This window comes from Gymnoscopelus braueri (genome assembly GCF_963280865.1).
Source record: "Gymnoscopelus braueri genome assembly, chromosome: 15".
Classification (NCBI taxonomy): domain Eukaryota; kingdom Metazoa; phylum Chordata; class Actinopteri; order Myctophiformes; family Myctophidae; genus Gymnoscopelus; species Gymnoscopelus braueri.
In genome coordinates this window covers 42,339,566-42,365,629 of record NC_137620.1, presented here as the reverse complement: position 1 = coordinate 42,365,629, position 26,064 = coordinate 42,339,566, and the positions used below count along the sequence as shown (strand labels likewise).

Genomic DNA, 26,064 nt, shown 5'->3' with positions numbered 1-26,064 from the left:
AGGTAGAGCAGGTCCTCCAATGTCCCGTGGGTTGGTGGTTCGAATCCCGGCGCCTCCTGACCACATGTCAAAGTGTCCTTGCGGGCAAGACGCTGAACCCTACATTGCAATGTGTCGGTCGGCGCTGGCTTGCCACCATTGGTGTGTGAATGTGGGAAAAGTGAGGATGCATGATTGACTGTTCGTCGCTTCACCTCCCAATGTCCCCCCCCCCCCCCCGTATGAATGAATGAACCATTGTAAAGCGCTTTGAGTAAGTTTGAGTACTTAGAAAAGCGCCATCAAAATGCAATTCATTATTATTATTATCATTATTATACGTGGCTTGCTAAAAAAAAAGCAGATCAATAAGCTCACAGCGCTGTGAGCTTATTGGTCGTCAATGTTTCGCAAGCTACACCGGTGTATGACAAAGCATCTCTCTCTCTCTCTCTCTCTCTCTGTGCTTGTGTTGTTCTCTGTGGCCAGACATGCCCAAGTTCCTGACCAACCACACCATCTATTACTCCTGGGAGGGGAACGCGGTGAACATCAGCTGTGAGGTCATGTCCAACCCTCCGGCCACCATGCTGTGGAGGAGGGAGCGCTTCACCATCTCCGCCGAGGGCATGCCCAACATGCGGGTGCACAACACCGTGGGCAGGTCCCTGCTAGAGGTCGGTATAGTAGGAGATACCAGAGCCATTTATTACAGATGTAAAACTCAAAATAGTGACAAAAACGCTCATAGACTCGGCGGGACATGCAATAACCCCACGTTTGCAACTACTTTCGCCTGCGCACTTCACCGGGTATGGACTAGTAATAATATAATTGGCATAACGACAAAATTGAGGAGAAAAAGGGGTAAAAAGCACTATTATTATTATTATTATTAGATATAGATAGAGTGAAAGAGAAGCTTCTAAATCTGCTATAAAAATTAAACTCAACTCTATAAAGTCATCAGGCGTGTTATTTTGTTCTCAGGTGACACCGATGTCAGATCGAGATTTTGGACGCTACAACTGCACCGCCCGGAACAACATCGGAATGCGCTACCAGGAGTTCATCTTGGCACAAGCAGGTGAGTGTGGTGGACAAGTACTCAACTCCAGTACTCGAGATATAAGTATAGATAGATATGCTACTCCTGGTCAAATATTACTCAACTACAAGTGAAAGTTGCTCTGTTAAAATTGTATTTGAGTTTAAGTACTGGACTATTGCTTTTGAACATACTCAAGTAATTAAGTACATGCTTTTGAAAATACGTATTCAAAGTACAAATTATAAAGTATATTTTATGTTTGATATCAATGCATTGCTGTATTGAAATGTAGACATTTTCCCACAAAATCAAAGATTTACAAGACATTTTCGAAAATATCCATCTTTTGTTGACACTCCAACATAATGATGTGTCGCACATAACGGCTGGTAAACACTCTGCAGATGCATAACGACCCTCTTCTGTTGAACCCCACCGAGTCAACAGCACAGATCGCTAAAGGAGCACTTCACCCATTTTCAACCTTAACTTTACTCAGAAACGGTGCCAAATTATGCCGAGCATTAGTGTGGAGCACCAATTATATGAAGATACTGTAGGTTGAAAATGGGTGAAGTGGTCCTTTAACTCACTGTTTCCTAAACAGTGGGTCGGGACCCATCTTTGGTCGCTAAAAAAATATATAAACTATATTATTTCAAGAGATTTAAAAAAGTCAATCAAAATACAACAAAATCACAACTTTTCATCAATTAAAAGCAAGTATTTCATAAATAAAATAAAAATAAAATAATTTCCATAGATAAAAAATAAACAGGCATGGCGAGACTGTTTTCCACCTTGTCCGTCCGTTCGTCCGTCTGTGAACAATTAATTTCTGGCACTGTTGGCCCGGTCTGCGAAACTGTGCACACACTCTCCCTGGATGCCAGAGCTGAACCTCTGCTTAAAACTTTTCAGATTGGCTGTTATAGCGCCACCAGGAGGCCGATTTTTGCAAAATACTTTTTTTTTTTATCACTCCTACAGATTTTGTCATCACGCAAATCGGTACACAGTATCTCTATAATCATGTGATCAACACGGATATGTCCGATTTTCCATATTCCATCCCGATTGGCTAAGATTGGCTTGCAAAGTTTGCAGGATTGGTTTGTTTTGAACAAAATGCCTCATGAATCATGAACGCAGTGTGCGAGTTCCGTGAAATCTCGCACGCACATTCCCACTAGGCCGAGGAAGAAATGCCACTCTTTTCACATTGGCCTGTTATAGCGCCACCAGCAGGTCTAATTTAGCAAAACACATCTTTGGAACAAAATGCCTCAAATGAACACAGTGTCCGATTGCCGTGAAAGGCCTAAGAAGAAATGGCACCCTTTTCACATTGGCCTATTATAGCGCCACCAGGAGGCCACAATAACCTACCTGACCTGGCGGAGACCTGTGCTCCGAGGAGCACTTTTCATAGTTTCTCTTTTGGGTCTTAAGCTAAAAAGTTTGGGAACGACTTATAGAAATTGCATATTCCATGACTGCATACCAGCCATTTCAGTGAAAGACTCTGCAGTGTAGCCATCTCAGCCTCCAACCCCACTGGCTGTTTTCCTAACCCTGGAGTTCTCCACTATCGCTAATAGCCTCATTTGCAATTCACGCAGCGATAAAGTCCCCCCTATAGCTTTTCAGCCCATGCCTAATCTCAAATAGTGCCGTCTGATTTACCATAGCCCCCACTATTTACTGAAGTACTTTCTAATTTACAGTAGCACGGCTCTAATACACAACAGCGCAGTTCAATTTTCTTTTAGTGGAGATTGAATTGCCACGGCTAAGCAAGGCAAAGTGCCGAGTATAAGGCTGACCCAATATGTAATATTTAGGAAGCAGTGTTTGGTTGGACACAAAGACGCATGCATGCGCTTTCTCTCTCTCACACACACGCACACGCGCGCGCACGCACACACGCACACGCACACACACTGTTCCAGAGCTCATAATGGACATGGGGATGGTGGTGGATCATTTCGCCGCCGTCTAGCAGAAACTTGTATCTCCATATTTCAACCTTTTTTATGGTTTGTTTTTTTTGGTAAATGAATGCCTCACTTCATCGTACAAGGGTGCCACGCAAAAGTAGCTTGGTAAGGTCGGCTATTTAGGCTATTTCAGTGGTTAAGTCTGTCTGTGGGTTTTATACATTTTTAACCAACGAAAAAGTATTAACTAGAGCTAGTGACTATAATAATAAGTACATTGGATCTATTGGAACACAGGCTCTTTTTTTCCATTTCCTGAAAAGTAACAGCTTTGGACATACAAGGTTTCCACCTGACAGTGACGATTTGAAAGGTGCATAAAAGGCCTCAGTTCCTCTCACCCTGTCTTCAAAGCTAATGGTTAGTTCAGGGGTCTTCAACGTTTTTCAGGCCAAGGACCCCCTAGCTGAGAGAGAGATGAAGCAGGGACCCCCTCTATATCGTATAAAATTGTTTCAGATTCAACTTTTTTTGTTTACTTTTTTCCCTTTACACCAAACACCTCTTTGCCAAAAATAGCCGATCTACAAGCTCACAACGCCTCGCAGCGTGAGGCGTTGTGAGCTTGTAAATCTGCTGTTTTGGGCTAAAGTTCTCCTCAGAAAAGGGATAGTAGGGTTCAAGTGGTTAATGTAAAAAAAAGAAAATCGTATCACACAAAGATTTGGCGGACCCCCTATAGTAGCTCTGAGGACCCCCTAGGGGTCCCGGACCCCCTGTTGAAGACCCCTGGGTTAGTTAAGCCACTATATGTCAACATAATCTGACAGGGGGGGAAAAGTACTCAAATGTTTACTCAAGTAAAAGTAGCAAGACCACAATGTACAAAGTAGCGCAAAAGTGTTGGCATCAAAATTTACTTAAATTACCAAGAGTAAAAGTACTTATTGTGCAAAATGTCCATTTAACAGGTTTTATGTTTTCTTTTTTTCTATTTGTATTTAGAAAATGGCAGATCTACAAGCTCACAATGTGTCGCAATGTGTTGTAGATCTGCTAGTTTTGAACGGACAAAGTATAAAATAGGGCTTAATTGGCTAATGTGTGTTTTGTGTGTCTTGTAATCATCTAAATCAGCAATTTGTAAATAAGACCTGGATCTCCTGTGCAAGAGCTGACATTTTTATCAGAATTTTTTTTTTCAGGTCAAAAATGTTGTCAAATCAGAAAGAGGATTATGTCAAAGGTCGTGTCCAAACAGGATAAATAAATGTCTCAACAGAATAGCAAGGAGACCAAACACAACAACCCCAATTGTATGAGTTATATTGTATTAACCCAGTTTTCTGAAAAACTTCAAAAGGGGTTCCCAGCCTGAAGCTATATTACAAAAAGGGTTTCCCGCCCAAAATTGGTTAACATACTCTACCATACAGATTGGACAAAATTACATTTGATTCACAAAGAAAGGTTAACATAATTCCGCTTTAAGTACAGTACTTGAGTACATATATTTAGTTACTTTCCACCACTGATGGTGTATACCAAAGCTGGGTAAAAGGCCTCAGTTCCTCACACCCCGTCTTCAAAGCTAATCATTAAGGCGGTATCATGTCAACCTCCCCTTAGTAATGGCTTCTCTAGACATTTTTCCCCAGCAGAAATATTGTCAGACAGCCTCTGTACTATCAGGGCAGACATCAAATACTGTGTTGCCAAGGAGATCAAGCAAAAATGTACCAAACAATGGCGCCGGTGGAAATTCACAGGAACAGTGCAAGAGACTTTGATTTTTAGTGAATAAGACGACGCTACTGCCCTTTAATCATCAGGGTAGTTGTGCTGGTGCGCAGGAACATAGGGAGGTTTGCTACACCACAAACACTGTAGATCTTCCCCCATTAGAGTGGTGCGTGTGCGTGTGTGTGTGTGTGTGTGTGTGTGTGTGTGTGTGTGTGTGTGTGTGTGTGTGTGTGTGTGTGTGTGTGTGTGTGTGTGTGTGTGTGTGTGTGTGTGCGTGTGCGAACAGAGAAACCTTTTCACATAGAGAATATTTAATTTAGCTGTTCTTTTCTCAGGTTATTATTATTTATTTTTTTAAACTACATGACAACCTTGGGTATAAATCATTGTACGGTATGACATAGTTTATTATGTTATGCAGTATGTCATAAGTGTACGAAATAGATCGTCTTGAGACATAGAAATCATATGGTATACTGTATGCCCTATAAAATATCTGCAAAGACATGCATTTATATAAGAACCTTGATTTATATATATATTTAACTTTTTAGATTTAAACTATATATATATTTTAAGTCATATATGTTCACACATATATATATATATATATATATATATATATATATATATATATATATATATATATATATATATATATATATATATATATATAAAATAAAATAAAATAAAATAAAATAATAATAATAATAAAGCTGTATTAACCCTGTGTTTCCAGACGTGCCATCCAACCCGTACGGCGTGCGTCTGTCGGCCGTCTCCCAGCGCCTCGCCACCGTCACCTTCATGAAGCCGGACTCCCATGGCGGCGTGCCCATCGGACACTACCTGGTCCAGTGCAAGGAGGTGGGATCCCAGGACTGGAGGGACGTGCAGTCACACGGCGTGCAGAGTGAGTGACCCACACACTGTCTTACATGGGTGATGGACTTAAAGGGATAGTTCACCCCCAAAATTACTTTTTTCCATCCATTAGTCACCCCATGGAGACTTGAATGTTTTTGTCGCATTCCTAAGACAATAATTTGATGACCAGCGGTTCCGGTAGGAGACACAAAGAGTCTCCTTTGTGTCTCCTACCAGAACCGCTGCCTACCGGTCCGCTGGTCATCAAATTATTGTCTTAGGAATGCGACAAAAACGAAAAAAATATCCATGAATTCAATTCTCTGTTTTGGGTGAACTATCCCTTTAAGCCTGAGCTATAGTTAGTTGTGCATGGGTTGTCACGCATCGAAAATAACTTCATAGCTTCTCAAACTTTTTCAAGTCAAGCCCAAATTGATACATATTTGGCCGCGGACCCCCATCTGAAAGGGCTTTGTGCCAGGGACCCCCAGAAGAGAAGATTTGTGTTTGAAAAAATCTTCCAAACATTTTCAAGATCTTAAAAAAAAAAAATCACAAATAGCAGATATACAAGCTTGCAGCGCGACACAGAGTGACGCGCTGTGCGCTTGTATATCTGCTATTTTGAAAGAAAAGCTGACAAACGCCATTACTATGTGTACATCTGTTTTCATTGGGTATATGGTACATTTCTTCCTTAACGAAATTCTTGGAGGCAGCCATCGTGTTGCAATCTTACAAACTACAAGATTGCAAAAATAGCAGATCTACAAGCTCATAGCGCGGCACCGAGTGCCGCGCTATGAGCTTGTAGATCTGCTATTTTTGAATCGCCAAAGTGTAAAATAATGCTTTTTTTAGCTCAAATCAAAAAGTGACACAGATGCGTCCCAGGTCTTAAAGGAGAATAACGGACAAATTAAGTGTTGAACCTGGCAACACGAGTTGCCAGGTTCTGGAAAGAAACAAGCATCCAGTGTTAAATCGTTCGGCAGTAGCGCTAGCCTCTCAGGCTAGCTACTCTCATGTTTGACTATCATGAGACTCCACAATGACTAGCAGTAGAGAAAAAAACAACTTTGCATCGGTTATAATAGACGAATCTCCCTAACCCACGCGCTCCCATTATGACAACGGAGGGGGTTTAAAAAATGACGACAGGGGAATCGATGGAAAAAAAGAACGCCACTTTTCACGTCAATAGGTGAGTAACCAGACATCAAAGACAACACTTAATTTGTCCGGTATTCTCCTTTAATGGGTTAAAATTGGCCTTTGAGGCCATGGACTTTAGACTTTTAATGATGCCGCTTTAACAATTGCTCTTTCAACAAAACCCATAAAAGCCTGTTTGCTGCTATATCAGCAGAATCACACATTAGCAGCAGTGAGTGAACTAAAGCTTCTTTATGACCTCGCCGAGACATGTTTTGCAGGTAAAGTAAGTGAAATGGACGTGTCGACGGTGACAGGCTCTCTCACCCTCTTAACCTGAAGCGGTTTTATGAAAAAAACAAGTTGCTATATCAGTGGTGCTCAAACTTTTTCATGTCAAGGACCCCCAAGATTATATATATTTGGTCGCGGACCCCCATCTCAAAATATATTTTTTTCCAGGGACCCCCCAGAAGCAAAGATTTGAGTTGAACGTATATATGAGCTTTAAAAAAAAATATATATATAAGGTTTGCACACATTCTTTTTTGTTTATGATTTATTTTTGGGCTTTTATGCCTTTATTTGACAGGACAGTAGGCTGACAGGAAAATGGGGAGATGCAGAAAATGCCGTCGGGATCGGGAGTTGAACCTGTGACGCGCTGTCAGGCTACATTGAGCCTAGGTGCCTGGACCGCTACGCCAGCGGTCCAGGCCATCTGCACACGTTTAAAAAAATAAAATAAAAAATGGATCTACAATATATCTATAGCGCGGTTCGAAGTGACGCGCTATGAGCTTGTATATCTGCTATTTTTGAAAAATCGTGACACACACTCATATATATATATATATGTAGCTAAAATCTGAAACGACACAGATGATAGGGCTCTCCCCAGGCTGGCAGAGGGAGAGTACCGCCCAGGATTACAAGCTTAGGCTTTGGCACTGGGTGAAAAATTCAAAAATTGTGGGATACAAATGTAGTAAAATTGACTTTAGAAGATTGATTTAGAAGACATTTGTAGAATCCCCAGAAGTTACAAATGTTTGCTTTAAAAAAATATATATTCAAAGATTTGCACACATTTTAACGATTTTTCGTATATCTGCTATTTTTGATGAAATAAAAAAAATGACACAGACTCTTTCCTGGTCTAAATGGCTTAATGGCTGTTGATCTCTCGTGTCATCCTCTCTGCGAGCCTTTTTGCCTTCTGACCAGTGGTGGAAAGTAACTAAGTACATTTACTCAAGTACTGTACTTAAGTACAATTTTGAGGTATTTGTACTTTACTTGAGTATTTCCAATTTCCGATACTTTTACTTCTACTCCACTACATCTCAGAGGCAAATATTGTATTTTTACTCCACTACAATTATTTGAAAACTTTAGTTACTAGTTACTTTTCAGATAAACGATGATATAATGAAACATACATTAACCACTTCAGCCCTGTTTTATACCTAGAATATTTGAAAATAGCAGATCTACAAGCTCACAACGCGTCGCATCGCGACGCGTTGTGAGCTTGTAGATCGGCTATTTTCAAATATTTAGTACTTTTACTTTTGGTACTTTAAGTACACTTTGATGCCAATACTTTTGTATTTTTACTCAAGTACATTTTGAATTTTGGAGTTTTACTTTTAACAGAGTATTTTTATATTGCAGTATCGGTACTTTTACTTAAGTAAAGAATTTGAGTACTTTTTCCACCACTGCCCCCCCGCCCCCCCCCACACACACACTTACAGCTTCATGTGTGTGTTATAACCTCGCTCTTCCCCCGCCTGATGAGAGATCGCCCCTAGAATACATTGAAGCTGAAAAGAGCAAACCCGTCTCTCATGATGGCAAATTGATTTCTGGGCCGCCGCCCCCTCAGCAGCACGTATACACGGAGACGAGCACAGCCAGCGCACAGCCCGTTGAAGGATCTCTTTGAAAGAAGTGCAGGGAGTCAAGAAGACGGAAGGTGGAACCGACAAACCATATGGTCTTATCGCCGATATCCATCATTTCGCGGAGACGCTATGGAAGAAGAAATGGCGATGTGGCGGAATGAATGCTAAGCAGCAGATGTATGGAGCTGAGGGTCGGGGAGGTGGAAGAATAACTCGAATCAGTGGAATTGAGGAACGTGGGAGGAGAGGAAACAAACAGAGGGGGGTTTAAACAGAAGGGGTGATGAGAGCACGCGTGTTTTTTCTTTTTTCCACCGGTTTTACCCCCCCCCCCTCCCCCCTTTTGTAGCAATGGTTTGCTGAACTAGAAAGTGGTTACCAAGACAACACAGCTTTTGTTTGACGTTGTTCTCAAATATGACACATAATAACACTGCATGCAAGGGGAGGTCAACATTTAGAGAGCATGCACACTCTCGAAAATGTTTGCCGTTCTGGGAGTAAATATATAATCCCCTTAGAATAGATTAAAAAAAACATTCCCAAATAATCCCTGCACACACTTTTCTCTGCTATATGGGGCATAGCAGTGACGGCTATTTTCTGGTTCCACTGATAGAAAACCCATTCTTTATTTTACCATAGAGATTTCCAAAAATACATATATAAATTATTTTAAGCCTGGAACCAAGCCATCCAGGCTCCTGGTGAATCATGACCATAAAACCTTTGATTCTGTGTCAAAAAAGATTTGAAACCCGAAAAAAAAGGGTAGGCCTATTTATTAAATATAGTATATCATATAATTACATATTAACATATATTTTGACACAGAATCGAATGTTTTATGCATGGTCATGATTCAACCAGGAGCCTGGATGGCACGGTTCCAGGCTTAACATAATTTATATAAATGTTTTTTTGGAAGCCTCTATGGGAACAATGAATGGGGTTTCTATCTGTGGTACCACAAAAATAGCCACCACTGCTGTGCCCTATTAATGGTTACGGTCACTATCAGTGGCGTAAAGTAACTAAGTACATTTACTCAAGTACTGTACTTAAGTACAATTTTGAGGTATTTGTATTTACTGGAGTATTTACATTTTTCAGTACTTTTACTTCTACTCCACTACATCTCAGAGGCAAATATTGCACTTACAATTATTTGAAAACTTTAGTTACTAGTTACTTTGTCGATTTTTATTATTATTACAAAACGTACATTTAGCCCTAGATACAGATACAATTCAGCCATAGATACATTTTGGCCATTTGAAAATAGCCGATCTACAAGATCACAATGCGTCGCATCGCGACGCATTGTGATCTTGTAGATCTGCTATTTTCAAAAGACTTTTAGACATTTTACACATTGGATCACATTTGATGGTCACTATAGGCACCTCCGTCAGGATAAAAACACAGGCGATATTATGGATCCCTTTTTAAACATCAACCAACATACAGTAGGTGATTGGATATTCAATCCGGGAACGTATCTCTGTCATTTTAGATTTCTTTGGCTATTCAAAAAAAAAAAATAGTGAAATTGTGAAAATGCGTGCAAATCTTATGTTTTAAAGCGAACAATTGTAAAACATTTTGTTTGTTCCAGGGACCTCCAGAAGCAAAGATTTGAGTTACAAATGTTTGCTTTAAAAAAATATATATACTCAAAGATTTGCACAACATTTTCAAGATTTAGCAGATATGCAAGTTCATAGCGTGGCACTTGGTGCCGCGCTATGAGCTTGTATATCTGTTATGTTTGAATAGCAGATAGTATAAAATAACGGTTCCAGCTCAAATCTAAAATGACACAGATGCGTTCCCGCCGGACTGAATGGGTTTAACCCATTAAGACCTGGAACGCATCTGTTTCACTTTAGATTTCTTTGGCTATTCAAAAATAGCATATCTACAAGCTCGTAGCGCGGCACCGACGAGCTTGTAGATCTGCAATTTTTTTGGAAAATGTGTGCAAATCTTTGAATATATATATATTTCTTTATTTATTTTATTTAAAAAAAAAATCTAAATATTTTGTAGAATTGAAACCTCAGGTCGGCTGGAAATGTCCAAAACTGTTACTTTTTTTCAGAATTCTAATAAAAAAAACAGCAAAAGTAGCGTTTTGAGTGATCCCGTAAGGCGTAGTATGATCAAGCAAGGCGTTAATTTACGGGAAAAAAAACACAAAAAGTTACAATATGGAAATAGGAGGTTTTTGCCCGCCAGGAACAATGTGCATATCTGTGTGAACATAATAACACAAGCCTCTCTGTTCTTGTCTTTGGGTTAGCGGGGCCATGTTGTGAGTGCGACGATGAAACCCAGCGGTCCCGAAATTGGAAAATATAACCGTCGTCTCTCTGCAGAGGGAACTTCAATTCCACCTCTGCCTCGCCTGTTATATTTCTCAATATTGGGACACCTCATCATGCAATGATATCACTTCATTAACCCGTTCAGTCCGGGAGCGCGTCTCTGTCATTTTTAGATTTCTTTGGCTATTCAAAAATAGCAGATCTACAAGCTCATAGCGCGGCACCGAGTGCCGCGCTATGAGCTTTGCAGATCTGCTATTTCTGAAAAATCGTGAAATTTTGGTGCAAATCTTTTAATATATATATTTTTAAAGCGAACATTTGTAACTCAAATCTTTGCTTCTGAGGGGTCCCTGGAACACAATATTTTGACAAACGTTCGCTTTAAATATATATATATTCAAAGAATTGCACACACTTTCTCGATTTTTCAAAACTAGCAGATCTACAAGCTCATAGCGTGGCACTCGGTGCCGCACTATGAGCTTGTAGATCTGCTATTTTTGACTAGCCAAAGAAATCTAAAGTGACACAGATGCGTTTCCGGACTGGATGGGTTAACTACAGGCACATTCTGAAATAAGCTTTCCCTTTTAATACCCCAAAGGTCAGCACCGCAGCACCACAATGAAACCAAACTGACACAAATAACCAGAACATGGGTTATGATTTCATTCACTGACGCCACTGTACAGCGCATCACCCCCGCCGATACGAGGTATTCACACAGTAAACTAGATTAATGAGATGGGTGCGCGCAAAAGTGTACTCAAAATGCCCCCCCGTATATATCCCAGACAAGAAAACAACTCTGCCTGGAAATCGTTCAATTTGTATACGAGAGCTTAGAGCTGCAAAACAGCGAGCCACCTCTTGCCATTAGCCCATTTAATTTAGGCAGGCAGACAAAACGGTTAACCTTCACTCGAGTTCATTTGCTGACTCTAAATTCAAAATCTCATTACTGTAGCCTCACATCTGAATGGCAAAGGCCATGTAAATAGATTCTTTTTTGGCGAAGTGCAGATTTAACACGGCAATCTCTTCAGATAACGAGCGTTATCATTTTGTATCGTTACTTTTAGCTAGGCTAATCGTTTTATTCTACGCCGTGTGAACTTTGCATCCCCTACCTTGCACTCCGTGCGTTGTTCACTTAGCTTTTTAGTTAGCCTTTTTTTGCCTCACATTTTGTTGACAAATATGTGTGGCATTTCAAGTTTGAGAAGCATTTTTCAAACCTGGGCTGTTTATTCCTGTTATTTACATGTTATAAAAAGAGTTCTTTCATGGTTTCTCATGCCTGAATCCAGAGCGGCCAACAGAAAAACACCTAACTCTTCAGTAACCTGAAGACACTTGCTGTTGGGTGGAAACCTTGTATGTCCAAAAACGTTACTTTTTGTCATTAATCAAAGTCAAAATAGCCAATCACAAGCTCACAACGTGTGAAATTGTTACGCGTTGTGAGCTTGTAGATCGGCTATTTTCACTACTTTTGTGTGACATGGCTTTGATACAAACGGTCAGTGGTGTAAAGCAGTGGTTCCCAAACTGGGGGGCGGTACCCCCGGGGCTGTCCCCACATTTTTCTGGGGGGGTCCCCAGATGATTAATGTGCAACATTGTTTTCTCACTCAACAGTGAACAAACCAACATACAGTATAAGTGCATATACAGGGTATCTGCACATTTTCTAAAGTTACAATTGAATGACTTTTAAAGACCTTTTTAATACCAAGTTGTACAAAATTGTCAAATATTACGTAAGAAAGAGGAAACATAGTGAAAATAGCCGCTCACAACGCCTCGCAGTGCGAGGCGTTGTGAGCTTGTAGATCGGCTATTTTCACATATATATATATCTGTGGAACCGAGTCAAACTAAATGCAATGCCTACAATTCAGGGTGGGGGGTCCCCGGTTCAAATATTATTCTTTTTGTGGGTCCCCAGTTCAAATATGATTATTTGTGTGGGTCCCCAGTTCAAATATGATTATTTTTGTGGGTCCCCAGTTCAAATATGATTATTTTTGTGGGTCCCCTGTTCAAATATGATTATTTTTGTGGGTCCCCTGTTCAAATATGATTCTTTTGGGCGGTCGCGGCCTGAAAAGTGTGGGAACCCTTGGTGTAAAGTAACTTTACATTTTTTTTTACACTCAAGCACTGTGGACAATTTTGAGGTACTGTTACTTTACTCAAAGTGTTTAATTTTCTTACTTATTTTTCATACAGTATATTTGTACTCCACTACACCTCAGAGGCAAATGCTGTACATTTTTACTCCACAACAAATATTTGGCAGCTTTAGTTAGTTACTTTGCACATTTAGATTATGGATACAAAATATGCATCCTATCCTATTCAAGATTTTGGCTATTTGAAAATAGCTGATCTACAAGCGTCGCAACACGTTGTGAGCTTGTTGATCTGCTACTTTTGAAAGAGGTTAGCACTTTTACTCAATGCACTGCTTTAAATACAGCACTTTTACATGTAACAGAGTATTTTTTTAATATGGTATTGCTACTTTTACTTAAGTATCAAATGAGAGTAGCTCAAGCAGTGCAGCACAGCATGGTGAAACCAAAATGTGTGAAGTAGGGAGATAGAGAGAGACACACACACACACACACACACACACACACACACACACACACACACACACACACGCACACACACACACACGTGCACACGCACACGCACACGCACACACACACACACACACATGCTGTGTTCTTAGCTTTGTCCTCCTGAGCTTCCTACTTCTCCCTCAGCTCTCCTCTCCCTGCTCCATCCATCATCCACGTTTAGTTTAGTCAAGAGGCTACTTGGTCCAGAAATAAACAGTGGTGGAAAAAGTACTCAAATGTTTTACTTAAGTAAAAGCATCAATACTGCAATGTGCACATCTGTACAAGTAAAAGTCCAGAATTCAAAATTTACTTGAGTGAAAGTACAAAAGTATTTGTATCAAAATGTATTTAAAGTAGTAAAAGTACTAACAAAATTTGAAAATAGTTGATCTACAAGCTCACAACGTGTCGCATTGTGAGCTTGTAGATCAGCTATTTTCAAATAACCTAGGTATAAAATAGGGCTAAAGTGTTTAATATATGTTTTATAATGTAATAATTTATATCTGCAATGTAACTAGTAACTAAAGTTTTCAAATTATTGTAGTGGAGTAAAAGTATATTTGGATCTGAGATGTAATGGGGTAAAAGTACAAGTATTGAAAATTGGAAATACTCCAGTAAAGTAAAAGTACCTCAAAATTGTACTTAAGTACAGTACTTGAGTAAATGTACTTAGTTACTTTACACCACTGGAAATAAAGAAACGATAACAAGCCCCAGGCGGTGTGGGTGTGGGTGTGGGTGTGGGTGTGGGTGTGGGTGTGTGGGTGTGTGGTGTGTGTGTGTGTGTGTGTGTGTGTGTGTGTGTGTGTGTGTGTGTGTGTGTGTGTGTGTGTGTGTGTGTGTGTGTGTGTGTGTGTGTGTCCACCAAAACGGTTTTGTTTTTGTTTGGTTTTCTTTTCCCACCTGAAAAGTCTCGGTGCTCTTGTGTGTTGTCCACATGCCTTCCGAGCAGATAGAAACAGCGGACGTGAACATGCAGTATGCATAGAGTCTATAAAACAGCCACCAGTAACCCCTGCAGGCCATGCTGCTCCTTAGTGAACACAGCCTAGCACCAAGCTAAACCAAAGTGATGTTGACATCCTTAGACTAAACTTACTAGACAGTCTCACTAGAGGGGCTTAAAACAAAAAGAAAACAGAACCCTTCTCTATTTACATTTTTCATACCACGATTTTTGTAACCCATTTTTTCACCCAGTGCCAATTGCCTATACGCTTGTAATCCTGGGCGCTACTCTCCCTCTGCCAGCCTGGGGAGAGCCCCGAACTAAGCTCACGCTTCCTTCAACGCATGTGGAGTGAGCAGGCCGCTACTTATCAGCTGACACGGGGGAGTTTCCCCGGTAGGACGTAGCGCGTGGAAGGAACACGTTATTCCAACCAGTTCCTTTCCCCTCCATCAGGCACCCTGGCTGACCAGGGGGAGGCAGTATAGAGACCAAGATTACTGCATGTTTTTTGTGAGGGTAGTACTACCCTAGGGGACACGGGGAGAACATGCAAACGCCACTCAGAAAGGCCCTTTCGCCAACCCCGGGTATGGGCACTGATGACGCAGAGGAGAGAACACGCCTCAGTGTCCCCGAGGGGAATCGAACCCAGGACCTTCTAGCTGTGAGGCTACAGCGCTACCGACTGCGCTACCGTGCCCCCATCATTTCTGATCTTGTCCCTCCTTTTCACGGGTAATGAGAAATTAGTATACATGTAAGTTGTGAGCTATATATATATTGGTGCCTAAATGGTTAATACAGTACAAGGCCCTGGCATATGGTGCTGAGACAACTCAATGCAACACAACAAGACAAGTACAATGGATAAGATATGCACTGGGTTGCATTATTATTATTTTATTACCCCTTAAGCCCTATATACTTATTTTTACAACTAAACTAAACTACTGCATCAGCTCACAAACAACTTGTAGATGAGTTCATCTTTGAATTTAAAAGATACCAGTAAATCCAACCCTGCAGTATCCAGGACGCCAACTGGACATTGGGAAAGCATGGAGCGTTCTTTTGCCCACTGAGCAGCGCTGGTCTATAGGACCTTTACAAACAATAATGGCGAACTTGAACATCTCTCTGACAAAGCCGACATTTCAGAAGTTACGAGTCATTCATTCATTTTTTTATTTGGACAGGACAATGCATATTAATGAACGTCAAGACGTAAATACACCGGAATTAGCAAAGATGCTAGTTTTCATCCGCAGTCCTCACAGTCAATCTTGCGTCGTTATGAAAACCTGGCCGGAGACTGATTTCCTGGGCTTGCACAGTGTTACATCAATGCAGATAAGCTATGCATTAACTTAAATTTAAGAAAGGGCTGAGCCAGAGTTTACTGCCAGTCTATATGAATGACAATGAGGACAGAAGTCAGGGCACACATAAATGCTGAGCTATGTGATGAACGTAGATTTACTCTGCTGTGTGTACACAATACTCTGCACATATTCCCTCTAACTGTTGTTGAGTTGTGAGCTTGTAGATCAGCTATTTTCAAATAGCCTAGGTATGAAATACGGCTAAAGTGGTTAATGTATGTTTTATAATGTAATAATTTATATCTGCAATGTAACTAGTAACTAAAGTTTTCAAATCATTGTAGTGGAGTAAAAGTACAATATTTGGATCTGAGATGTAATGGAGTAAAAGTATTGAAAATTGGAAATACTCCAGTAAAGTAAAAGTACCTCAAAATTGAACTTAAGTTCAGTACTTGAGTAAATGTACTTAGTTACTTTACACCACTGGAAATAAAGAAACGATAACAAGACCCAGGCTGTGTGTGTGTGTGTGTGTGTGTGTGTGTGTGTGTGTGTGTGTGTGTGTGTGTGTGTGTGTGTGTGTGTGTGTGTGTGTGTGTGTGTGTGTGTGTGTGTCCACCAAAATGTAAAACTCGAGTCCCTTCCTGACTTGCCTACGTCATTAAAATACGAGTCAAATAGGAGGCTGGCCAGACTGATATGCGACGTGAGAAAAAAGAATCAGCCGAACATAGTGAATCAGGCTGAATCCCAGGTCCATTCTAACTAGGAACAGCAGGTACACTGCTATAAATACAGTGCCCATGCGGAGCAGTTAGGTGTCATGCTCAGGGCCACGGACCCTGGGACCTTCTGACTTCCAGGCCGGCCTCTCTTATCATTGTCATGATAAGAGAGGCGTTATCTTGATGTCATTTGGTCTCTCTTATCTGCTTCTCTCTCCTGTCTGCTGCTCTTATGTAGAGTTGAAATGGCTTTTCATGGGTATCTAACTAACTTCCGGATTGTGAAGTATTTCCAGGTGAAATACGATCGGGAGGCAGGACATGACGTTGAGCGGAGAGCTCAACACAGAAATGGGGGCCAGGATTGAAGCCATTGTTTTCTCTGCGGTGTTTTTACTTTCGGTTTTAAAACTTTAAAACGCTTTCAAACTTCTTTTTTGAGGCATGGAATTTACTTTTAAGATAGCGTTTGGATATAATTTAGTCGTTTAACTTCATATATTATGTGGTCAATTAATCATGACAGAGCCTATTTAAAAATAAAAAATCTGAGAACCGGCAGGGGCGGGCAGTGACACGTATGTATCCGAATAAAGCAACACATTTTCGGCATAGCCCCTTCTAAAGTCCCCTTGCGTCATATTGGCTGGTGCTGGGGAAAATGAGCTGCTGATTGGCTGAAGGAGAATGAACTGCTGATTGGCTGAAGGGGTTGTCAGTCAACGGTACTAACTGTTTGACAACAGTTTTTTTCTTTTTTTGATCTCTGAAGTTGCCTAGAATCCCTTTAAATTTGATAATTTGTAGGTTGGACTCTGAAAGCAGCATACAGTACCGCCCTCTAGTGTCCAGAAAATGAATCTGAGGAGATTGTGTGACGGGTGAATGTCATGATATTATTGGTGTACAGTGGGTTGGTACCTGCTGATGTAAGCATGCGTCACATCTTGTTTTACAGGAAATAATCAAGATTTTCATACAAACATACAAAAGAAAATGTTTTGGCACACAACAACAGGGCAATGCCCCCTTCTGCCGTATTCCTCCGTCTCTACGGCACAAAAAAAATAGGGGCCGTCATCGTATTCAAATGCTAATTCTTCATCTATATGCGCGAACTCAGGTGAATATTGGAGATAATGGTAAACGCTAAATAAGCTCTTCTGCCCAGGAATAGTGCAACAAACTCCTCTGCTATGCCCAGACGCCCCGCCCCCCCCCGTCCAGCAACACAAGCTCAACTCCCATTGGACATCAGAATGGACTGATTCTAATCATTTTCACACACACCCTTTGTTTGTGGTCCAAATAATAATAATAATAATAATAATAACACAATAGGGCCCTGGTAAAAAAAAAAAAAAAAAGGAGAAGAAGGGGGAAAAAAATCCATGTTAAAGCTGCACTATGTAACTTTCCTCTTCTACCCCGGATTTGAACCTGGTCGCCAGCGCAACTGCTGACATGTTTACCATTTGAGCTAATAGAGCCTGCCTGCTTGCTCAGGGGATTAATGTAATCTTGTCAGATCCTGTACTAGACACAGTGTGAGACAGACGTCTCAATAGAAGAGCAGGGAGACAAAATAAAGCCACCCCAATTGTACACGTTATTAAATTAAAGGGATAGTTCACCCCAAAATTACTTTTTTTCTATCTATTAGTCACCCCATGGAGACTTGAATTCATGGATATTTTTGTCGCATTCCTAAGCCAATAATTTCATGACCGTCAGCGGTTCCGGTAGGAGACACAAAGTCTCCTTTCTACCGGAACCGCTGCCTACCGGTCAGCTGGTCATCAAATGATTGGCTTAGGAATGCGACAAAAACAAAGATATATCCATGAATTCAAGTCTCCATGGGGTGACTAATCAATAGAAAAAAAGTAATATTTTGGGTGAACTATCCCTTTAACATACTCTGTACACAATTACATGTTGTTTCTATTATTTATTATTTTTAAAGTTACTTAGAGCCGCTTTAATTAGGTGCCTACAATTAGGGATGTGCTCTAAAAGTAGGAAAACTAACACCAGATATTTTTTTCATTTCAGCTCAGCTTTAAATCCAGGTGTTACATTGATGTCATTTGAAGTCTCTTGCCCTCTTCTCTTAAATCCAGGTCTTTTCTGTGAGGGTTTGATGTTTTTAGAAGGGTCCCGGGGGACCGCTCTGTCTGTCTCTCCCACACAGTTTGTCCCTCGCGTCTGCAGTGCCAGCTTAACGGAAGTGTTGAAGAAAAACGAAAAGTGCCGACATTTAGAAGCAGCTGCTGCCGAAGGAGCGCTAAAACGGTGAAACGCGCCGCCCATTTTTTTTCCGACCTGGGGGTCCCTGCTTTGTCTCGCTCTCAGCCAAGGGGGTCCTTGGCCTGAAAACGTTGAAGACCCCTGGGTTAAAGTAACGTAAGTACACTGATGTCACACTGTGTTTTCTCTGTCTTCCTGTCATCCTCAGCGACGGTGGTGCTGACGGGTCTGGAGCCCAACGTCACGTACGAGGTGCGGGTGGCGGCCGTCAACGGGAAGGGCCAGGGAGAGTTCAGCCACACGGAGGCCTTCCAGACGTTACCCATCCGTAAGACCATGCTTTTCACACTAAAGTGTGGGGGGGAGGGGGGGCGCCATGGGGAACCAGGGGGGTCAGTATAGGTTCTATTAGGGGGTTTCACGGTTTGCCTATAATCCACGATTCGATTCCATTTTTCGATTTTAAGGTCACGGTTCGATAACATTGTTAAAACTTAACATTTTCAGCACTGACGGCTATATCATTATTCATTTAGGCTATTGAGTCTTGATTTGTAATAGAAAAACACTTGTTTCTCAATAAGTAACTTTTATTTGAATGATGGCATTTAAATAACAAATGAGAAGAATAATAATATAGAATAATATATATATTTTTTAAAACATGAAAACATATTAATAGCCTTGTGGTCTCTCGGACATGCGCTTGCGTGATTAACAGAGCAAAATAACGAGAATCGCGATTCTTGTCATTTCGATTCAGTGAATTGAACGTCATTTTCGATTTAGATTTGTGTTGAATATCGCGACGCCCTTATAGGCTCTGTGCGCGGCAGCCATATTGGTAAGAAATTGGGCTGCTTCCTTACTTCCTATAGGTGTTACCAATTGTACTAATTAAGGCCTTGTTCCATTTAGTGTAGCAGAGTCTTTCCAGTTTTTATGACATCAAACTGTATCCCTTTACGAAAAAACGTTTTTGTAAAAGACGTCTGAAGGAGCTCCATATTATGTTTTTTTCTTAATTGATGCCCTACCCGATCACACTACAGCAGGGGTTCTCAACCAGTGGTCCGGGGATCACCAGTGGTCCTTGAGGGGGATCCAGGGGGTCCCCAGCCAAATGAATAGTTAGGAACCAAATTGACCCTTATATGTATGTAACTCTGAGAGTGTACACAATGGAACCAAATGGACCCTAACGGGTCCATTTGGTTCCATTGTGTACACTCTCAGAGTTAAATGAACACTGATGATGGTGATACAGTGTCGACTGGGACCCCCAATAAACCTAAATGGTTGGGTCCCTGGCATATTTTTTCAAATAGGGGTCCATGGGCTAATATGTGTCAATTTGGGGGTCCTTGACGCATAAAAGGAAAACCACTGCACTACAGCATCACACAAAAGCATCAAAAGTTGCAAATCCACAAGCTCGATATGTGGCTCGAAGCAACACGTGACGTTTTAAGCTTGTCGATCTGCTATTTATGAATTTGAAATCCTGAAAAGTATGCAGTTTTGGACAAATTGAGGTTTCTGCCCGACAGAGACGATATATATGCGCTCGGGTCTGTTTGACCCGAATCAGTGTCATTGGTAACACCTGTGAAGGAAGTAAGGAAGCGGCCCGAATTCTTGCCAACATGGCCGCTCTGCATAGAGCCTATAGAGCACCGAAAGTCTGACGTAATTTACACATCCTACCTGGTTCGCGGTTTTCCACCCCCGTTCTGAATCCCCATAGACGTCTTTAATATCGTGTCAAATAAGAACTGTGTTCCAAAAATAAACAAACAATCCCGGCGGTTTGACTTTTATGGATATGAAGCATCAACTGACGGTGAGAAAACGATAAAGTTACTTCCGCCGAATTAGTAAAAATGTTGCCAGAAATAGACTGTATCAACTATAAGTGACTGACTATACATAAACGATACAGAACCTCCTCCCTGACAATATCGCCGAGACAGTTTGTTTATTTTTGGACCACAATTCTTATATGAGACGATTCTAAGATGACCCAATGTTATTCTCCATAGAGAAATTACTTTACGAACCAGGGGATAAACGAGTGACGTCAGGACTTCTGTACTCTATTGTAAGCTTGTGAGCTTATATAGCTCTGCTATTTTCAGCGAATGTTTGCCTATTTTCGGGCGAATGTTTGATATGCCCAGAATAGGGATGCGAGGATTCATGCGTTTAATTGGATTCCAGGCATTGTAGTGAATACAGAGCGCTGGCATTCTTGATGTAATAACATTAATATGGTAATACAATCATTGTAGGATTTTGTTTTGTTTGTAGCACTTGTGATGGTTACAAAACACTCTACATCAGAGAAAAAGTGAGGACAAAGAAGTTCCTGTCAAATGTGGGTCTCGGTGCCAAACACTGCAATTAAAAATATGCTGCCAGTGGTGTTTTTTGTATTTATTTTGTATGTGTATGATGACTCTTTAATTAAATTGCTGTTGTTCCAGCAATGTGGTTAATTTCAGCCCGAAAAAAAAACAAGCGTGGTATCACACAAGTGCTGTCAGTTCAGCCACTGAGAACGGTGCTGGTAGGAATTACCAAAATATAAAAACCCACTTACTGAAGCTCAGTAATGGCAAATAGTTAGAACAGTGCTACTCAACACATTTATATTAACCCATTGAGACGGGGGAAGCATCTGTGTCATTTTAAGATTTCTTTGGGCTATTCGAAAATAGCAGATTTACAAGCTCGTAGCGCGGCACTTTTGAAAAATCGTGAAAATGTATGCAAAGCTTTGAATATATATTGTTTAAAGTGAATATTTGTATATTTTTCTTTATTTGCATTCTACAAATGTATTCTAAATCTGTTTTTTGAAAAAAAAACTGATGTTAACACATTGGGTGCCAAAACCGTATATATACGGTTTTGCGCATACTAACGTTGAGTGCCAAAACCGTATATATACGTTTTTTGAAAAAAAAATTACTTTTTTTTTTTTTTTTTTTTTTTTCCCTTCACAGCAACAGGAAATATCACTCCTACAAGATTTAGACTCCAATCCACCTCCTGGTTAACTTATGACTTCAAAAACCTGTATCTCGGCTCCTGTGCACTTTTTTTTTTTACAATGTTAATTTAACTATTTTCAACTGGCTGCAACTATGGAATGGATTTCCGAATGTTTAAATTTTTTTTCCCCCGATTGTACGAGACCTGTATGTGTGTAATGAGGGGATCACCGTGAGGACGGTGATCACTGAAAATATTTTGTGACTACTTGAAAAAGGTTCAAAATGTTTAAAAAGTCCTGGCACTCAAAGTATAATATTTTAATAAACCTCTGGCACCCAATGTGTTAATATAATCAGTGGTTCTCAAACCTTTGGGACCTTTGGGACCCCCAAAATGATAATGTATTTGGCCGCCGCCCCATCTCAAAATATTTTGTTCTAAGGACCCCCAGCAGAAGCAAAGATTTGAGTTGCAAATGTTTGCTTTAAAAAAATGTGTAACTCAAAGATTTGCACACATTTTGACGATTTTTCAAAGAAATAGCAGATCTACAAGCTCATAGCGCGGCACTCGGTGCCGCGCTATGAGCTTGTATATCTGCTATTTTTGAATAGCCAAATACATAAAAAATGACACAGGTGCTTTCCAGGTCTCAATGGATTAATAAGGAGGACAGATTCAAAATGATGTTTTGGTTTTTTTTTTCAGTTTGTATTTTTGCCATTATAATGCTTACTTAATCCCATTAACCCTGGCGCCCCTATCCTTATCTGCATGCACACAGACACACACAAACAGAGGCGTAGGAACGGAGAATTACATTTGTAGACGTGCACAATCGGGCAGCCCAAGTGCCCGACTGTTTTACTTATTTAAAATAAAGGATTTCCAATGCGTACACCTGTGCTCTCCTTGCTGTTAGACAAACAGAGAAACCTGCCATGAGCAAGCCTGAAGATACTGTCAGGGATGGAACAGTCAAAAGCACAAGGCAAGGCAACACCAAGGTTTCAAAACTCAAAGTTTGGTTTATTTATCGGGCCCTCCAACGAGGTCTACAAAATGTAACTCTATACTGAAAATGAGACTTAGAAAAACAAGTTGTGAAGTCAACTAAACAGATCCCAACCCAAACGAGACATGAGGGAGATTTATATACTGCTGGACCAAACCAATAAACACACACAGGGGAGGGCAGCATCAACACCAACTATAGACCCCCCCTGCTATCAGAGCTGTTGGTATGGTCCTGTGCATAAAATCAGGCTCCGCCCTTAGCCCCGCCTTTTGCCTTTCCAGGAAGAACCTACAGTAACATCCAGGTAAAATAATTAATATAACATAAACCAACAACGTTTTACAATAATTAAACAATACTAAACTAAACAATGTGGTTGTGTCTAACCAAAAGACAGCGTCAATGTAATCTCTGCATCGTTTTGTTCCTAACCCAGTGGTTCTCAGGGACTTGAGGGGGTTCCATGGGGGGTTCCCCAGCTAAAAGATTGACAGTTAAGGAACCAAATGGACCTTTACTCTCAGAGTTATGTGGGCCCTAATGTATACGAAACTGGGGGGCAGTGTTGATTTAGTCATATTTTAGTCATCTTAAATGTTTTAGTTTTTGTCTAGTTTTTGTCGACTAAATATCATAAGATTATAGTTGACTAAATCTACAGTTGATTTAGTCGACTAAAATGTATTCTGGCGGTGCCTTGATGGCGTCGTAAAGGCTGATTTTACACTTGGTTGCATGCTGAAAATAGACGATCTACAAGCTTGTAGATCGTCTATTTTCAGAGCGCAACATCAGTGCGCAACCAAACATAAAATGACTCGTCTTAGTTCTACTGGATCTCTTCTCCACTAGTCCCTCACCAACATTTTTGTCTACCGTAATTTTCGCACTATAAGCCGCACCTGAATATAAGCCGCACCTGAATATAAGCCGCAGCAGCTAAATTGAATGATTTGTACATATATAAGCCGCACTGGACAATAAGCCGCGGGTGTTTTAATGAACTGCATTCTAGTGGCCCCTAGTGGCCGTTAGCTGTAAAAATCCATAGATAAGCCGCACCGTTATATAAGCCGCAGGGTCGAAAAATTGGGGAAAAGTCGCGGCTTATAGTCCGAAATGTACTGTAGTTTTCATTTGTTGACAAAATTGTCAATACATTTAGTCATAGTTTTAGTCATCGTAGCTTAGTTTTTATTCAGTATTTATTTAGTTTTTATTTAGTTTCCGTCAGTGAAAAAAGGTAGCCGACAAACATTTTTCGTCATGGTTTTAGTCGACGAAATCAACACTGCTGGGGGGGGGGTCCTTGAAATATAAAACAGTTTGAGAACCACACTGTCTTAACCGTCATCTCTCCCTGCCTTCCCCTAGGAGAACCAAGCCCCCCGGCCGTCCACGGGCAGAGAGGGATGGGCAAGGCCTACCGCCTGGGCCTGGTGAAGCAGGACGATGGAGGGATGCCCATCATTGAGTACATAGTCAAATACAAGACCGTGAGTATGTCGCTATCACAGGTTTTGCCTTTTGATATTCGGAATGCATTGTTGGAGTAGCCTGATTATCAGACTGACATTGGCTTCAGTGTAGGCGATTACAAGGGGGAGGGTATTAGAATGTCCCTAAACAATTTGAATTGGTTTAGAATTTCCCTAAACCAATCACAAGGGACCCCCACCTCCGACTCTCATTGGACGGTACTTTTTGTAAATAAATCCTAGGTTCACATTACGACACCAGACCAAGAGAAGCAGTCCACTCAGAGAGTGGGTGTGGGGTCTATGGTCTGGAACCAGGCTATTGTTGGGGTGATCAATCATGGAACTTGACGTTTTTTTTCCCCCCTCACTGTATTGTTGGACTCTGTGTTCACGTAGGGTTGGGATCCGAAATCGGAGGAACCCAAGGAACCGGATCCAACGTTGAGGAACCGGAATCGGTTCCATGACATTTGGAACCGTTTCCGGAACCAGGTTTTGTCACGATGTCAGAGCTGGCATGTGGAACTTCACGTCTGCTGTACAATTAAAATACTAGTGGTTCTCAAACATCAAACATAACTCTGAGAGGGTACAAATGGAACCAAATAATTTCCATTTGTGCACTCTCAGAGTTGCAGACTTCTAAGGGTCTATTTGGAATCGTTAAAGGGAACCGTTAAGGAATGGGGGAATCGGACCGTTAAGAGGGAATCGATCGTTAAGGAACCGGAGTCGTTAAAATCCTAATGGTTCCCGACCCTGTGTACACGTGACACTGAGGACTTATTTAGGGTATTGGTACCGTATTGTCTCCACCTGAGGAAGGCCAAATGTTGGTCCAAAACTGAAACTGTTTGCACATGAAACCTTTTCGGAGCAGCAGCTGCCTGTGCGGACTTATATTTAAATGTTTTATCACTATTACAGGGTCTCACAAACGGCCCATATGAGCATCGTTGCATGCATGTGACCTAGAGCTGGGTAGTAGTTGTTGTTGAAAGATTTTCAGATTTTTACAACTTTTCAAAATGTCATGTTTTCGCTACTTGTCGTATAACTCTTAGCACTACCATTCTGCTTGAAAAAATAAGGCATATTTTTCAACTTAAAAAGCTGTCGATGCGACTCCTTCGTGTAACACACAACGCTAATCGAAAGGGTCGTGAGACATGAGCAGAAACATGGACGATCTCCCGTGGATTTGTGGCATTTCAGACGTGTTTTGCATTTTGTTTTTTCGGGGGTGTCTGTTGTTGGTTGGATGTGTTCCTGCTGACTGATTCCATTATGTGGCGCTGGAGTGAGTCTGCCACCGTCTCTCCGTCTGTGTGTCACTTAGCATCCATGCTTTAAATGAGAGGCAGCGCAAGCTACAGCACCTACCACAGTTTGTCATTAAAAACTCATTTTGGAGGCGAAAGACAAAAATATGGGAAAAAAGCTGATCAGCCTCGCCACTAAAAGACAAAAGACAAAACCTCTACTGCTCTCCTGTTATGAGTATTACTGTATATTGAATGCTGTATTTGATTGATTGATTGATTGATTGATTGATTGATTGATTGATTGATTGATTATTCATTCATCCAATGCATTCATTCACTGCATTTAAAACATATTTTCAATGTTCAATACTTTTACTTCTACTCCACTACTCAGAGGCAAATATTGTACTTTTTACTCCACTATA

The 26,064-nt window shown here is 40.9% G+C and overlaps 1 protein-coding gene across 1 annotated transcript in view; it reads left to right on the top strand.

Moving 5' to 3' along the window:
• LOC308102274 (neural cell adhesion molecule 2-like) overlaps window positions 1-26,064 on the top strand; it is a 172,685-nt gene that overhangs the window by 117,837 nt on the left and 28,784 nt on the right. Inside the window, exons 9-13 of the mRNA XM_080451910.1 lie at window positions 469-656; window positions 970-1,066; window positions 5,453-5,626; window positions 19,084-19,203; window positions 24,268-24,389. Of these exons, the coding sequence (XP_080308036.1) occupies window positions 469-656; window positions 970-1,066; window positions 5,453-5,626; window positions 19,084-19,203; window positions 24,268-24,389 (701 nt within the window). The remainder of the gene's footprint in view (window positions 1-468; window positions 657-969; window positions 1,067-5,452; window positions 5,627-19,083; window positions 19,204-24,267; window positions 24,390-26,064) is intronic.